Below are 17,800 nucleotides of genomic sequence, written 5' to 3'. Positions count from 1 at the left end.
ACCATAACCAGCTGATACCAGACTTTTAGACTTGAATCAAATCTTACAAAAATTTTGGCAGAGCTTCAATGAAGCGATTTTGAATGATTTGCTTATCTTCAGCTAATCTCTGTAAAGTATTTATCTCTAGTAATTATTTATACAGGCAGTCCCCGGGTTACATACAAGATAGGTTATTTAGATTTATTCTTAAGTTGAACTTGTATGTAAGTCGAAACTGTATATTTTATAATTGTAACTCCAGACTAAATTTTTTTGGTCTCTGTGACAATTGGATTTTAAAAATGTTGGGTTGTCATAAGAACCAGGATTAACAATAAAGCTTCATTACAGATGCCTGTGATAACTGTTATAGCTGTTTATTGTAGCCTAAGGCTAAAGTACAATAAATTACCAATATCCAGAGGTCCGTTTGTAACTAGGGGTCTCCTGTAAGTCGGGTGTTCTTAAGTCGGGGACTGCCTGTATTTACAATGTAGCATGTAGTACTTAGTAGCACCTAGAACACCATTGAATCATAAGAAACTGTTATGTATTATATGAAGAAACTGACACTATAATATGGGTTACGATTCTGAATACTCTTTATCCCTCAGGTATCTTGGTCTCCAGATGGGATACAAGTGTTTGGGAGTGCTGCTTCTTGCATTCATTGCCTGGAAGGTGAAGAAGAGCAGGGAGTACAATTTACAAGAGAAGAATTCTGCCCTGGCATAGCTTCTCTCCTCCACAGTTCAAGCTGCTGGACTAAAGAATTTTGACTTTCCTTGAAACTGTATTCCTCAGGGGCCAGATACTGCTATCTCTGCCAGAGCCCCACCTAGCAATGCAAATTACACGGCTGATATTAGTATCAGGCCTAACTACAAAGCAGGAAAATCCGAGGTCTCCTGGAGAACAAGACGCAAGCGCGCGTACCACCGCTCCGGATGGATGACCAGAAGAATGCACAGGCGCACAAGTAAAATTGCACTTCACAAATGTGTATATACTGTATCACTGAACAATCCTACTCCTGCTGCTGTATATAGAAGGAACTATAAGATGATGGGCCAGGCTGAAGGACGGATGATCTGCGGAGCAGAAAGAACTCTACTTTCTTCAACTTTACTGCCATTGCTACAAATGTTTTACTTACAATTTTTGAGTATCTGAGGTTGAAATTTGGATTTGTCACTCCTGTCTAATGATATTATATAGCTGCAGGGCTTCATTCAGAATCATTTCAGTGGTCAAACCAGAATATCTCATCCAGAGCTGAACTTCTGCACCATAACCAAAGCATGGTTAGATGTGAGACCTATAGTTACTGCTTCATTGACCAACAGAATAAGTGATTTCTCCATGATAACAGTCTTGAAGACTGTGGGAAGGAGTCTTATTGTGCTGTTGACAAGCTGTCCATGTGTGGACAAAGTTGGCCAAATCCAATGAAGTTTTGGTGGGGACTATTTCAGTGCAGTTTCTTCCAGGAGTTCGGAAGAACCTCACATCAGCATTGTAATGAGTGTTGACGTTCTTGAGAACCTTATATGCTTTTTAGGGGCATTTTTAAGGGATGGATTCCCAAATAATGGCTTTTTCACTATTCCCCCACAATAAACAGATCTCGCATTGGAGGGCCCCTGGGGTCCATGTAGTGCTCAGTGGGACCCTGCATCTCAGCAGGTCTTATAGTTCTTAGTGTTTTCCACAGAAGATATAGAGTTGGCATCACCATAAATGTACAAAGTTGCAAAAAAACAGATTGATCCTGTTGGTCACCAACCAAAAATGAGAGCCTTAATTCTTAAAAGGTGCATATGTATTTATTATATTAAATAATAAAAAAAAACCCTATTTGACTCATCAATGAGATATGATTAGCAAGGGTGATAAACATATTGTAATACAAGATTACCTGAGATTGTACTTTTTTATATAGTATTTGTAATTTATTCTCTAAATCCCAGTTGTGATTCTGCCCCTGGCGGCGCACAGCACATGACATACTGTGTGGCTTATGAACACTGGGTGCACAGTACTAAAGCAATAGAAGTATAGTTTATTTTAGGCAAAAAATAACCTTTTGGAAAAGATACTTAGGATAATCTTCCATGTATATGAGAAATTCTATTTTTGACATTTTATGCTTTGTTTTTAGGGTTATTAGCAGTTTTCCCTTCTGCAGACTCTGAATCTCAGTTGTCCCAGAGCTTTAAATGGAGACTTAGCTACAATGATGTCTCCCATTTACCACACATGGACTTAAAGAGGTTGAAAAACATGTCTAGTTTCTTACAAAAAAAGTAGCAAACCAAAAGTGCAACTCAAGCTGTATAAATTATCTATTCAGGCACTTAATTTCTTGCAAGACATTTACAGAGAACAAAGGAAAAGAGTTATTATCCAAATGGGAAAATTCTTTAAGATAGAATCACATATGGGCAGCAATGAAGGGTAAATGATTTTATTGTTTTCTATGGGGTTGTTTCTAGTATCTCGTTGTGACTCCAGATGTCCTGCTATGGTGTTTGCCATTACATCTGTTGGATAAAGGTTAAAAGTTTCTCAGAATTTCGGAATGATCACTCCAGGTTTTCCTGATCTGGATATTCTGGAAGTTTATCCATGTTCATAACATACACAGGTTTCCTGAGGTCTCTTACACACAAGGAAGTGTGATGCATCCATGTTTGAGGGCTTTTGCGTCCCACCCAAATGCTGAGCAGCCGGAACTGAACTCGTCAGCGCGTCAGTTCAGTTCTAGTTGGCAGCGTTCGGGACGGATTTTCCAGCCAGCACAGTGTGATGGGAGTATAATCCGAGTTTTACGCATCAGACTTGCTCATGTGTAAGTGGCCTTAGACTTCTAGTTCTTCTATGGCTTCTATCTCTTTACACGTTTCCTACCTCCGGACTATTACTACAATATACATGTGTAAATATGAAACAAATCACTGTATATACTGTGTCCCAGACTATCTGCAGGGTCTATATATAGTGTGGACCCAAGTGGAGAATTCTACGCCCTGTCGTTGTTTTAGGCTCTGGTAAATATTACGGTCTCTTCTACATATTTGTCACAGTTAACCCAACACTGGTAACTTAATATGTTTGTAATGTAATTTATATATAAACATTTCCATGTATTTACAGAGTGTGTTGTCTACTTCTAGATTATTTCTTAAAGGGGTTTCCAGGGCTCATTGAAAAATCCTCGGGGAAACTGGGGCAGGGAATAAAATAAAAAGAAATACAATATACTCAACCTACTTCAGCTTCCTGTGACAGATCCAAGGACACTTTTAGTGAAGTTGGCGTTCAATATTCTTGCTCTTGTAACCACATGTGGATGGAGTGTGGAGACAACCTGTCCAATAGATCAAACAGATGAAAGGCAACCCTAAAACAAGAAGGATTTAGGCCAAGTTCATATCCCAGATTCCCGGGAAGTATCCCGTTGTATGCTCATACAGTGGGATAAGTCCTCTTCCTGCCACCCCCTTAGATCCCGCAGCAGGAGGGAGCCCAATGGATAGACATGGTTTTTGCATCTTTCCATCCAGTGTTTCCTGCAGGATCCAATATATATTGTGAAGATAGAGGCAAAAAGGATGCTTCTATACCTGCAAGTATATGTCTGTGGATATGTTCAGCTCCCCAAAACAAGATGTGAATGAAGCCTTAGAGCTGGTTAAAATTAATAGTTAAAAACTTTCTTTATTGAAAAGCCATTAAAAAAGTTTTTAATGGCTTTTCAATAAAGAAAGTTTTTAACTATTAATTTTTCACAGGGATTAACCTCTTATCGGCTGCTGGATCAACCATGTCTCCATGTACAGGCGGTCCCCTACTTAAGGACACCCGACTTACAGACAACCCATAGTTACAGACGGACCCCTCTGCCCACTGTGACCTCTGGTGAAGTCCCTGGATGTTACTATAGTCCCAGGCTGCAATGATCAGCTGTAAGGTGTCTGTAATGAAGCTTTATTAATAATCCTTGGTCCAATTACAGCAAAAAATTTGAAACTCCAATTGTCACTGGAACAAAAGAAAAAAAATTTGTCTAGAACTTCAATTATAAAATATACAGTATCGACTTACATACAAATTCAACTTAAGAGCAAACCTCCGGACCCTATCTTGTATGTAACCCGGGGACTGCCTGTATTTCTGATTCTGACACGGCAGATCCTGTGCATCGATATCCTCTGATTTAGTGGCTTAAAGGGAAGGTGAACTGAACCATAGTTTTTCCATTATCATTTGATCTGAATCAGAGCCTGACACACGGTCTAATTCAGAAGTTAATTTATAATATACTGCAAAATAGTAGTATTGGTGTAAATCGGATGAGCGATCAGAATCCATAGGGTTCATGTAAGTGACCTAAAATTTTAGTTATAACATTTATTAAAATAATGTAAAAGTTTAAATCTCCCCCCCATTAACTAGAACTGAAATATAAATATACAAATAAAATGACAACAGTGAATGCTGTAACGAAAAGAAAAATCCAAAGGTCAGAACAGTTACTATTCTGCCATTTGGCCACATATAAAAATAAAACCGTTATAGAATATTATACAAAATGTTATACAGTCCTCAAAATGGTGTCAATGAAAATGTAGGCTCATCCTGCAAAAATGACATCTTACATTTGGCTGTACACCTAAATATGAAAATGTTATGGGTGTCAGAATATGTAGAAACATCTAATTTTGGTTTTGTACAAAAGATTTCATTAAAAAAAAAAATTAATTGAATGATATATACTTGATCATACCTACCCAATGAATACAGAGGTGGTGTTATTTGGAGCGCCGAGAGAAAGACGCAAACTCAGAGCCAGTAAGATAATGGAGCAAATGTGTGTTTTTTATCAATTTCAAATTGCATTTGGAATTACGTTCCATTTACATTGCATATAAATACGTAATAATAATATAATAATTATTTATTTATATAGCGCCCACAGATTACGCAGCGCTGCACAAAGCATGTCAAGGTTTAATGGATTTGAAGAATCATAAAAGTTCAAAAGAATGGGATGGTTCTGCCTGTATAGAGGTGGTTGCAAAGCCAAAACATTGACAAAGACCACAAATTATGTCTTACACATAGGGATGGTTGGACCTGTTGAAGTTTGAGCTGAACCCGAAACTCAAAATTCAGTTTGCGTTCCGGCACTGATCACAAACTCCCATCAGCAGCCATAATGTTAACTATTTAAATGGTACCTGCATTTAGGCAGCAATGATGCTTGGCAAAATCACAGCACACATGCACCACCAGAAATTAGGTGCGCACATGAAATCTTCATTTATATGCCGCATCTGGCATTTAAAGAGTTAACATCTGAGGTAACAATCACAGATGTTAAGTGGCGGGGAAATGGGAAGTCTAGCCGAACCTGGATCTGAACCTGGACTTCTGACTGAATCTGTTCGGGTCTGCTCATCACTACTTACAGATAATGGACTGTTAGCCGAGATAGGAGATAAGACCAATACTGAGATTTTGAATCCTCATATTATAATCCCCTTGGCCAAACATAATTACTATTCTGGAATCTGGACAATTTTCCGAAACTAAGTATAAAATACCACCACCAGAGGGCAGTAGGGGCAATTATAGGTTATATCTAGAGATGAGCGAGCACTAAAATGCTCGGGTGCTCGTTATTCGAGACAAACTTTTCCCGATGCTCGAGTGCTTGTCTCGAATAACAAGCACCATTGAAGTCAATGGGAGACTCAAGAATTCACTCCCCTCACTGGCCTGACTGTCCATCTCCTCCTCCTCCAACTCCTCTTCTTCTGCCCATACACGCTGAACAGTGAAGGACTGAACAATGGTCCCCTCTTCTGTCTCGCCAACATTCTCCTCCTCTTCCTCCTCCACCTCCTCCGATATGCGCTGAGAAACAGACCTGAGGGTGCTTTGGCTATCAACAAGGGAATCTTCTCCCCCCGTCTCTTGTGACGAGCGCAAAGCTTCTGACTTCATGCTGGCCAGAGAGTTTTTCAACAGGCCAAGCAGCGGGATGGTGAGGCTGATGATGGCGGCATCGCCACTGACCATCTGTGTTGACTCCTCAAAGTTACTCAGCACCTGACAGATATCAGACATCCATGTCCACTCCTCATTGTAGACTTGGCCCATGTGTCAGTCTGCCGAGTTGCAGAGCCGCCACCAAGTTACGGCCGTTGTCACACACAACCATGGCAGGCTTCAGGTTCAGCGGTGCCAGCCACAGATCAGTCTGCGCCGTGATGTCCTGTAATAGCTCTTGGGCGGTGTGCCTTTTATCGCCTAGGCTCAGCAGTTTGAGCACCGCCTGCTGTCGCTTAGCGATGGCACTGCTGCTGTGCCTAGAGCTACCGACTGATGGCGCCATGCCCACGGATGGTAATTCGGAGGAGGAGGTGGAGGAGGGGTGGGAGGAGGAGGCATATCAGGCCTGAGAGACCTGGACCGAGGTAGGCCGCGCCTCGGTCCCAGCCTCCACCAAGTTAACCCAATGTGCCGTCAGCGATATATAGTGGCCCTGCCCGGCAGCACTCGTCCACGTGTCCGTGGTCAGGTGGACCTTGTCAGAAACGGCGTTGGTCTGGGCACGGATGATGTTGTCTGACACGTGCTGGTGCAGGGCTGGGACGGCACATTGGGAAAAGTAGTGGCGGCTGGGGACCGAATACCGAGGGCCGGCCGTCGCCATGTGGTTGCGAAAGGCCTCGGTCTCTACCAGCCTATAGGGCAGCATCTCCAGGCTAAGTAGTTTGGAGATGTGGACGTTGAGGGCTTGGGCGTGTGGGTGAGTTGCACTGTACTTCCTCTGGCGCTCCAGCGTCTGGGGTATGGAGAGCTGAACACTGTGCATGGAGACATTGGTGGATGCTGTGGAGGATCGTGGAGGCGAAGGTGTGGTTTTCGCACGGGAGGTGTTTGGGCCGGGGTCCTGGGCAGGGGGCTGACTAGCAGAGGCAGCAGATGACACAGGGGAAGGATCAGTGGTGTGCCCGGCCGGAGGTGAACGGCCATGGTCCCATTGAGTGGGGTGTTTAGCATTCATATGCCTGCGCATACTGGTGGTGGTTAAGCTGGTAGTGGTGGAACCCCTGCTGATCCTGGTGTGGCAAAGGTTGCACACCACAGTCCGTCGGTCATCCGGTGTTTCTTTAAAGAACCTCCAGACTTCCGAAAATCTAGCCCTCGCCACGGGAGCTTCACTACGTGAAACATTTGGCGCTGATGCACCAGCTCTGGCCCTGCCTCTCCGTCTGGCCCCACCACTGCCTCTTCCAACCTGTTCTCGTCGAGGACTCTCCTCCGTCTCAGAAGCACTGTGTTCACCCGGCCTATCAACCCAGCTTGGGTCTGTCACCTCATCATCCTCCGATCCCTCAGTCTGCTCCCCCCTCGGACTGCCTGCCCTGACAACAACTTCACCACTGTCTGACAACCGTGTCTCCTCATCGTCCGACACCTCTTTACACACTTCTTCCACTAAGTCAACAATGTCATCATCAGACTGCGACCGGTGGAAAACCTGGGCATCGGAAAAGAGCTCAGCAGCAACCGGACAAGTGGTTTGTGACTCTGAGAAGGGTCCAGAAAACAGTTCCTCAGAGTATGCCGGTTCAAATGCCAAATTTTCCTGGGAGGGGGCAGACTGGGGGGAAGGAGGCTGAGGTGGAGGAGTGCTGATTTCGGTGACATGGGTGGACTGCGTGGAAGACTGACTGGTGGAAAAATGGCTAGAAGCATTGTCCGCAATCCACAACATCACCTGTTCGCATTGTTCTGGCCTCAACAGTGCTCTACCACAAGTCCCAGTAACTTGAGACATGAACCTAGGGAGTGTAGCTCTGTGGCGTTCCCCTGCTCCCTCATCAGCAGGTGGTGTCTCACCCTGCCCAGGACCACGGCCTCTGACCCCTGCAGTAGTTGGACGCCCACGTCCCCGCCCTCGTCCTCTACCCCTAGCCCTCGGGTTAAACATTTTCAAAATTAAAGTGTAAACTGTAAATTTTTTTGCATTTTTTTTTTTTTTTACAAAACGATGCTATCCTATTGCTATGGCTAGTTTCTAACCATACACTGACAGCACACAACTGGATTTTGTGCTGTGCCTGATGACTTTGAGTTATAAAAAAAAATAAAAGTAAAAAAAAAAAAATCAGCAAACTGTGCCTAATTCAATCAAACCCCTAATAAATTGTCCCACTTAGGTGTTTGAGATGTGTGTGTCACTTAGAGCTAAATAGAACATTCCCAAGTCTCTCTGCGAATTCCTCACAATATGGTACTAGCTGCACTACTAGTGCCAGCAAGCCCAGCCACAAGCAAATCAACAATATATATAACGCTATTGTAGGCATAAGAAAGTCAGTTGGGTTCTTGTATGCCTAGTTTCTAACCTATACTGACAGCACACAACAACTGGATTTTAAGTCACTTTAAGTTTTGAAAAAAAATAAAAAAATCGTCAGACTGTGCCTAATTCAATCAAACCCCTAATAAATTGTCCCACTTAGGTGTTTGAGATGGATATGTGTGTCACTAAGAGCTAAATAGAACGTTCCCAAGTCTCCCTGCAAATTCCTCACAATATGGTACTAGCTGCACTACTAGTGCCAGCAAGCCCAGCCACAAGCAAACAAAAAATAAATATATATATATAATGCTATTCTAGCCCTAACAAGGGCTGTTGGGTTCTTGTAGACTCACTCCTGCCTAACAGTAAGCTAATATAACACCCTAACGCTTTCCCTGCAGCAGCAGCAGATCTCTCCCTAACGGCATCCAGACAGCGAATGATGCGAGCAGCGTGGGCAGGGGCTAGTCTATTCCAGGGTCACCTGATCAGGCCAGCCAACCACTGCTATCAACGTGTAAGGGTACCACGTCATGCTGGGTGGAGTGCAGAGTCTCCTGGCTTGTGATTGGCTCTGTTTCTGGCCGCCAAAAATCAAAACGGCGGGAGATGCCATTTTCTTGAGCTGGCCAAGTATTCGTCCGAGCAACGAGCAGTTCCGAGTACACTAATGCTCGAACGAGCATCAAGCTCGGACGAATGTGTTCGCTCATCTCTAGTTATATCACATGACTCAGTAAGAATATATTCTTAAAGGATAGGGCCTAACTTGCTGATCACGAGAAAGGGGGTTTTGATCCCGAAATGACTGGAGCTGATGCCCATGCATGTCTGTTCTGCTCCATTCATCTCTATGGAGCTGACGTAGATTGCCGAGGAGAGGGCCAGGTCAAAGAACACAATGGGGCACATTTACTTACCCATCCATGCGCGTTCCCCAATCCGGAATGTCCGACCGGGATGCACATCTGCCGCTTTCAAGAAGATTGTGCGCCCGATTTCCTGCATGTGTCACTTCCCCGCTCAGGTCCGCCGGAGTTCACCATCTTCTTCCTGGTGCATGTAAGTGCTTGGGCTGTCTACACAAATCGAAAGTTAAATGCTGCGCTCAGTCTGAATCAGTCAGATCGTCTGACGGCCCAACCCCTATTTCTGTCACATGAAAGCCGGCGCCAATGCGCCAAAATCTGATTGCGTGCAATCTAAATCCCCCTTCTAAATCCCTGTCGCAATCCCAGGAATGTTGGAAAAACCCGATGGAAATGCGGCCTCAGGACCCCTAATAAATTAGCCCCAGTGTCTGCAACAGAACAAAAAGGAGAAAAGCAGAGTAGTGATGACAGTAGATTATTGGAGACTTTGGATTGGGGCAGAAACCAGACTGTAGTTTGTTAAAGAGTGAGTAGGAGGAAAGATAAGGAGGATGACTAAGGACCATGACTAAGGATGGTTGTACCGTTTGAAACTCGTTGGTGGACAGGAATTACACTGTGGATGTAAAGATTGAATTGAATACATTTTGAACACGTTTTGGAATCTGGCTGGACCATCGGATTATTTTTCATAGGAGGATAGTTTTTGATGGACATGAAGGGGCACATTTACTTACCCGGTCTCTCAGAGTTCCCGAAAATGCATTGTCCGAAAACAATGTACTGTGCCGCGATTCACTTTGGGCCGTTATCCTGCATGTGTCGCTTCCCCGCTCAGGTCCACCAGAGTTCACCATCTTCTTCCCGGTGTATGTAAGTGCATGAAATGCGACACAATTGTAATTTTAAATCCCGTGATCAGACCAAATCAGTCGGATCGTCCGACGACTCGCGCAGCCCTCTCCCCCCATTTCTGTTGCAAAATCCGATCGCATGCAACACAATCCTGCTAAATCCCTGTCACAGCGGCGCAAATCCCAAAAATGTTGGGAAGTCTGATGGAAATGCGATCTGCGGACCCTTAGTAAATAAGCCCCAATGTTCTAGGAGTTTTGATCCAAATGGAAGTAGTCAGATAGGGTGATAGTTAAGCAGAGAAGATGGGTTTAGAGAAGGCATCTTTAGGATTGATGTGAAAGTTCTGTGTAAATAGGAAGATTGAATACCACCAGTGGATAGTGAAAGGTTAAAGAGATGATTTAGGGCTGGGATGAGCACAGTTTTGAGGATGGGGGTAAAGGGTTGTGATGGGATTGGATCAAGTGCACAAGTAGTAAGGTGTGAGCGTGACCAATGGCGGATTTTCATATATGTAGTATGGCCGTGGCCTTTGGCTTCTGAGGGGTCCACAACTGCCTATACCCAGGCCTTATATGAGGATTCGCCATCAGTCTTTAAAAAGAAAGATCTATACTCACCTCTGGCTCCTTCTCCCTGGCCCTGTGGCTCCGTCTTCTCATTCTGGCCCTGCAGCTCCATATTTTCCTTCCGGCCCATGTGCATAAACTATGATGCGGCGGTTCATGGCCATGAGACGTTATAGTGTATGCGCCTCGCAGACAGGAAGAGGAGAAGACGGAGCTGCGGGGAGAAGAAGAGGTGAGTATAGAGGGTTTTTAATTTTTTTTCATTAATAGGGTGGGGGATCTCTACTTGGGATGGTTATGTAAAGGGAGGGGCCTGCTGCGGAAATTTTATTAAAGGGCGGCATCTGCTTTCGACAATTTAATTAAAGGGGGCATCTGCTGTGGACATTTTCATTAAAGGGGGGCTCTGCTGTGGACATTTCTGTAAAGGGGGACTCTGCCAGAGGACATTTTATTAGAGCGACAGCTGCATTTCCAACCATAGGGCTTTTACTCAAGTCAATAACTTTTCCCAGTTGTTTTGTGGTAAAATTAGGAGCCTCGGCTTATACGCAAGTATTTACAGTATGAGGGGGAATTTAGCTGCATAGCACACACGGGCCAGGGCAGGGGTAGCATCCACATCTGATACACTGTCTGGGAGGTCTGGTCTGGGCGGTAGTCGCTGTGGATGGTTTCATGCAGTTAGGAAATGTGATCAGTTTAGGACAGTGCCCAGACCGAGTGTCCAGACTACAACCAAAACCCACTCATTTATCACAAAGTGGCAATATAAGCAGCAATTTCTTTATTTGTTAAGCTGTTCTCCCACAACTTTCAATCATACCTGCCTCCTGAGGACACCAATACAATTAAAAGGAGGAGGGCAAATCCGGACTCTCACTTTTCTTTAGGGTCCCACTGTATAGGAAGAGTTGTGGGAACAGCAAGAGGACCTTCAAAGATAATCCAGTCCTCTCCACACTTTTATTTCTCCTTTTCCTTCATCTGCACGCTGCCAAGAGATTCTAGGTGCCAGGGATCCAAAGTTATGGCTTGGATAATCCAGGACGCATCTCATACATGCTTGGCCACTGAGGTGCCACCTTATGAGGACAAATGAGTTACTCCCTCGGCTATTAAAGGGTTAACATAGCACTGAGATTAGTACATTTTGACTTGTGTGGAACTGCAGTTAAATTATTTGAGTCCTGTCTGGTGAACTCTGTGCTGAGTTTGAGTACCCACATAGAGCACTCTGAGTGCCACCTTTGGCACCCGTGCCATAGGTTTGCCCCCACTGTTTTAGGGGATGAGCTTAAGGATATAGATTATATATCCTTAAGGCAGGTAACAGGCACATGTTGGTTTGGATGCTGGGGGGGGGGCCTAGTCGTGTGAACAGCCCATGGGATACTTAATCCGCCACTGAGCGTGACAACTTGGAGGAAACATTCTCATCAGTGAGGGAAGAGAAATTAGATAAACGAAGGGGGACTGGATATCCTGGGTGGGTTTCAGGGATTGAAGGTTGAAGCTTTCCGTGATGCTGTCTGTTTTGTTTTTGAAGTGTGAGCAAAATCCTCAGCAGAGATGAGAGAGGTCGGTGGAGGAGCTGGAGGGCACAGAAGGGGGAATATAAATGCAGAATAAATTATATTTTATATAGACTTGTAAACCCACAAATTAATAAATCATTTTTAAACACTTCTTTTTTGTAATTCATTTGGAGAAAAATGCTAGAAATATTACTATATATATTACTTTATTGGTTAGTGTTGTAAAAACTCTAATTCATTCAGATTCTGTATAAAGGATAATTAACTTGAAGGGGAATACTATTCAATACAACACTAAAATAATGAATACGGGGCTCCCTCTAGTGGGGATATAGGGTAAAACACGATTAGATTCTCTGTATGAAATAGAAAAAGGCTGAAGAATGATTAAATTGGTCGGCTATGGCTCCGGCTACAATCACTATTGCAGTGTTCGGTAGTAAGAGTCACAACAAAAAGGTAATGACTGATATATTTGGTTGATATCATCCACAAGTAACTTTCGGCTAATTACCAGAAATCAAAGAATCAAAAAATCAAAGTCAAGAGAAGTTATGATGCAATTTTTTTTGGCGTGGTGGCACACAGACATTAGGGGCATATTTATCAGGACCTCTGCGCCACGTCGCAGAGCCTATTGCTAGCACTTGAGACTATTTAGCCCTCTCCGCCACGTTGACGCCAGTGGGGCTTAAAGGGGCAGGAGGGAGGGGGGGTGGCCGAGCGAAGGGTGCGGCCAGTCGGGAGTGGGCCGGCATAGAATAAACGTTGCGCAGAATCCTTCCCCCGATACATCAAGAGGCTTCCGCCTCTACGAATATATGCACGAGTGCCAGTGTATGATAAATGTCCCCCTAGGTGTTAGTACCTACACTGGAGATCAAAATTAGAAAACAACACACAATTTCCTAAATGTCCAGGTCATTGTGTAGTACTATGTGAATATATCCTAAAATTGGTACAATAGCCGTATTTTAAGCTTATTTCATAAATTGTACATATTCTAAAACACAGAATAAAATGCAAATGAGATCATTATAAAAGACACTGATCAAAATTAGAGAACACTTTCAGACACCTGCAAGTTATTGTTGTTATTCTGGCAGCTGGTGCTTTTTTCCTTCATTATCTGACAAACCCTATGTAACTGGCAGCCGAACTTTCCAGTTTTCACTGACTTTGCAAAAATAGGGTGACCCTGTTAACCATAGCAAGAGAAGTTGGTCATTCCAAGTCCAAGTGATTTCTAGAAAGTCCCCAAAGGAGGCTAATCGCCATCGAAAAAAAATAAATGAAAGAGAGGACAGGATAAAATGGAAAATCTCCATGGGTAATTGTCTCTAACTTCAGCGCAGCAGCGCCACCTGGTGGACGTCGGAGGAACTGCCTTAATAAATCCCGGCCGGACCCAAATCCACTGCAGAGAACACGCCGCTGGATCAATAGGTACATCTGCCCCAATAGGTACACAAATCAAATCCCTGGTATACATAACAAATCACATAGCGGCGAATTTGCATCCAGATATCACAGCATCAGATGAGGGATAGTGACTATCCAGGAGGTGGAGGGCTCCCCACACGTTACGTTTTAATTGATTTTATATTCAATTGTCTGTGTAGAGTTTTTGTAAACTCTATCTTCCAACACCTTATCTTCCAACCTTTATGACACACAGTTTTTTCTTTGTCTGGATTACTCAAGCAGGGTGTGTCGGCATTACCTATAGAACTTTACATATTGGTTGTGGTTGTGCAGGGTTCGTTTTTCATTAATTATCCCAAGAATAAGTCAATTACAATTCTAGAACAACCAATGGTAGCTTCCTCAGGGGTTGTACCGTTGATAGGTGTGGGTTTTCTTCTTGTGGTTGTCTAGTTATCTAATATGGACACTGGACCCTTGTGTAAATATCCTGGAGTTTGGCCATTACTAAATTTCTCCCTGGAATTCTTGCGCCAGGAATCTAGTATATCTGATTACCCCATTAGCTTCTCCAACTTCGGTAATCCAGGTATTTAGGGCCTCTTTAGCAGTTATAATCCCATTAATTGAATGTTAAATACCCAAGGCCGCATGGTACAACACTACCACCAAGTGGCAAGAATAGGGCATTATATGTGCATTATTTATATACATCTAGGTCTGTTAACCCAATGGTTATTGGTTAATCCATGTTCTATTTACATTTGGCTGGATTCATCAATAGTGATAATATGGTGGTAATCTAGAGTGCAGCACAAAAAAACTGGAGCACGATTGGCGCATGCAGGGTACGCACAGTCTTCAATGATCCGGCACACTCTGCATGCACCGATTGTGCACCAGGTTTTTTTGTGGTGCACTTCGTTTTTTTCACTAGATTATCAGAACAACAATTTGGTGAACTCAGTTTAACAGGCGTGTGCCACATTTCTCCCAAGCACTGTAATAAATGTGGCATGGACCGACTCTGCACCTTTAAGTGCAATTGTGTGAGGTGGTGGACGCAGTGCAGCTGCACCACACAACTGGCTGGACACTTTAGGCATCTGGTGCATTATATTTGTTTTCATTGTAACTTTCCTGAGGCTTTGCAGGCTTTCATTGGCTGGCACCCCAGAGTGTTTAAACAGAGCAGGTCTATGTATGTAGGCTCAGTTTGGGGGTTGGGGTCTTTAGTCTCTTTCTTGAGCTTAGGTGGTCTCACTCGTGAGTCTGTCTTGAGACTTTTCTGTAGACACTCCTGATTGCTGTTGTGCTGTAAATGCTTCAGAGCTGACTTGGCTCACTGTAGATAGTTGTATGGGGTTTTGTTTTTTTGGGAGACTTTTATTAAACCTTTCTGAAGAATATTTTTTTTTTAAAAAAGAACATAAATCTTGCATTGTTTTTTCAAATAAAATTTTTATGCCTTTATCATTGAATCTAAATAATATAAAAAACTTTTAAAATTTTTTAGGGCATAGAGGGTATTTTTTATTTAAATGAACTTCCTTTGCATAATGAAAAACTTTTGGGGGTAGAAAAACTTTTTTCATCTTCCAAGCACTTTGTCAATTTAGCTTTGTGGGGGCTCATTTTTTTTGCTAAAAGACCTGTATATTTTATTTGTATCATCTAGGGGTTCATAAGTTTTTTCATTGTAATTAATATAATTTTTTGTGGGATGGATGATTAAAAAAATGTCAATTTGGCCATTGTTTTCCATTTATTTTTCCATTTTCTGTTGTACGGGATAAATACTATTATAGTTTTGTTGCCTGGGTTGCTAAAGGTGTGGAGGTACAAAATTCATGCTGGACAATTTCTGTGTGTCGCGGGTTTTTTAGACTTTGTTTTTTTTTTTTTATATAAAGTATTAAAAGTAAGGTCCAGTTAAGAAAAATAAAGCTTACTGCATCAAGCACCAAGTGTCATACATGTAGTATGCCAATATTATACTGTGGTTACCTCAGGGGGATCAATTTCACTGAGCAGTGGGGCTATCAGACCAGAACCTATGGAAGGTAGAATTGTAAACGCATCCTGATTGTTCTTTTTAATGTTCTGAAGTGGAACAGAACTTGTCCAGTGCTCACAGTGAAACCACGAGCAGTACGCTAATGGAATACTAACAGAGCTCTGTCTCTTGTACTCATGGCCTAGATTTAACTAAGGCTGGAAGAGGGGCGAACAATGAAAACAGAGAAGAATATATGTAGTTGTAGAACAACAGTGTCATGCCAGCTATGGACCATCTCATTCATGGCTCTCCATACACACCCTCATTGCCCTCACTGCTCTGCCAGTCTATTAGTTAAGCCCCATTGATGAGAATAAGTGTATTCTTTTACCAGTGCTGTGCCATCCAATAGGGCAGTGGTGGCGAACCTATGGCACGGGTGCCAGAGGTGGCACCCAGAGCCCTTTCTATGGGCACTTAGGCCATCAACCCAGGACAGAGTTCACCAAACACTGAATCTTCCTGCAGTCCCAGGCAAATTAAGAGATGCTGCTCTCAGTGCTTTTTGACACTTCGTTGGCTGTTTGGAACTGCAGGAAAACTGAGAAGGTTTTGACAGAACTGCATTATCTTTGGAGGTCCTCATGCTGGACCCGTCCATTTTTCCTCTACAGCGAGACCCTGGAGAGAAGCTACAATAATAATCTGAATTTGCCCTCCTTCTTTTAATTGGTGGCCTCAGACCACCAATATCATTGAAAGATGTGAAAGAACAGGTAGCAATAAGTTACTGCTTAATATTTCATGTTGGCACTTCACGGTAAATAAGTGGATTTCGTTTGTAGTTTGGGCGCTTGGTCTCTAAAAGGTTCGCCATGACTGTAATAGGGGGTAGTTTTATAGGAATTAGTGGGGCCTCTTACCTGCAGGGCGGCATGCAATTGCACATATACATAGAAAATATGCAAATAAGTTTTCCAGGATGGGATAAGGAAAACCTTGCCTCTTTTAGCTACCTTGTAAGGCAGCTCCCGTGACATCAAGCACGACGTACAAGGGACCTTATGGCATGATGCAGGATTAAGACCAAACCAGCAGATCTATTCGGAAAGAAACTGATTCTCAACTGCAGACAGCACTGTTTCAACTTGGTTGCATCTCTTCAGTACAGTGCAGGACACTGATTTGGCTGAGACAGAGGTTCTTAACTGGGGTTGGGAAGTAAGGGTTCTCCTTAAGGTATACCTATAAATACATATGAGTCTTATACCAATATCCAGGTGGAAATGTAACCATACACACTGCATATAAGTAATCCCATTGAATAAATGGCATTGAATGACACAGTAGTTGTTTGAGGAACCCACTATGGAGTTATAGTAGTTTTTGGATTTATGACAATGTGCAAGGGCTGTAATACTGGACAGGTCAGGCCGCCACAGAATTTACATTCTAGACACCCCACAGTGGACCTAACCAAAAACAGATGCAATTTCTATTGAGTTGCCCCAGCTTTTTATAATGGAAAGGTTTGTCATGAGAATCTTGCACTCTGTAGACTTGTGTAGGATGGGAAAGGGATGAGTCTATGAGTTCCCTATGGAGATTGTAGCCCGTGTAGCCCCAGTATAAGTGTCTGTTTAAACCATCCAAAATATTCAAAAGAATAACTAAAAGAACAAGAGCCCTCCCAAAATATTAAAATATAACTGCATGGTCCGTGCTACACCGCTATCAGAACTGCTACACAGCTATAACGGTTTCCAGCATTAAATAGGTTCATGTATACATAACACACAAATCTCTACAGAATATCTGTATAATTCATGAGTTCCGGTCTGTGCTTATAAGCGGATGGATCTGATGCTATCACTTTAGGTCCCATTAGCAAAATGTGTGTATAGCAAGGAGCGCCCCAGCCACCCACCCCCCCTCCCCCATCTACAAGCAATTGAAGACCTGCGTCTTTATGGGGGCTGATACAATCTGAAAAAGCTTGTGAGCTTTTATTTCAATAGGAAAGTGTATAGGCTCAAAACTGAGGTAACTAAACAATGCACTTTGTATATTGAATTTATGCGTTATAAATAAAACAGGATTTAAAAATGCTGTACAATATATATATATATATATATACCAGATATGCATATATACCAGATATATACATATATGTA

At 43.0% G+C, this 17,800-nt stretch overlaps 1 protein-coding gene across 1 annotated transcript in view; it reads left to right on the top strand.

The window, feature by feature from the left end:
* SLCO2A1 (solute carrier organic anion transporter family member 2A1) overlaps positions 1-3,140 on the top strand; it is a 33,551-nt gene extending 30,411 nt beyond the window's left edge. The window contains exon 14 of the mRNA XM_072143425.1: positions 597-3,140. Within this exon, the coding sequence (XP_071999526.1) occupies positions 597-717 (121 nt within the window). The 3' untranslated portion in view covers positions 718-3,140. The remainder of the gene's footprint in view (positions 1-596) is intronic.
* The last annotated feature ends 14,660 nt before the right edge of the window (positions 3,141-17,800 follow it).

The sequence above is a fragment of the Engystomops pustulosus genome, chromosome 3, assembly GCF_040894005.1.
Source record: "Engystomops pustulosus chromosome 3, aEngPut4.maternal, whole genome shotgun sequence".
Classification (NCBI taxonomy): domain Eukaryota; kingdom Metazoa; phylum Chordata; class Amphibia; order Anura; family Leptodactylidae; genus Engystomops; species Engystomops pustulosus.
Note: the sequence above shows the minus strand (reverse complement) of the source record. Positions and strands in the feature narration are given on the sequence as shown.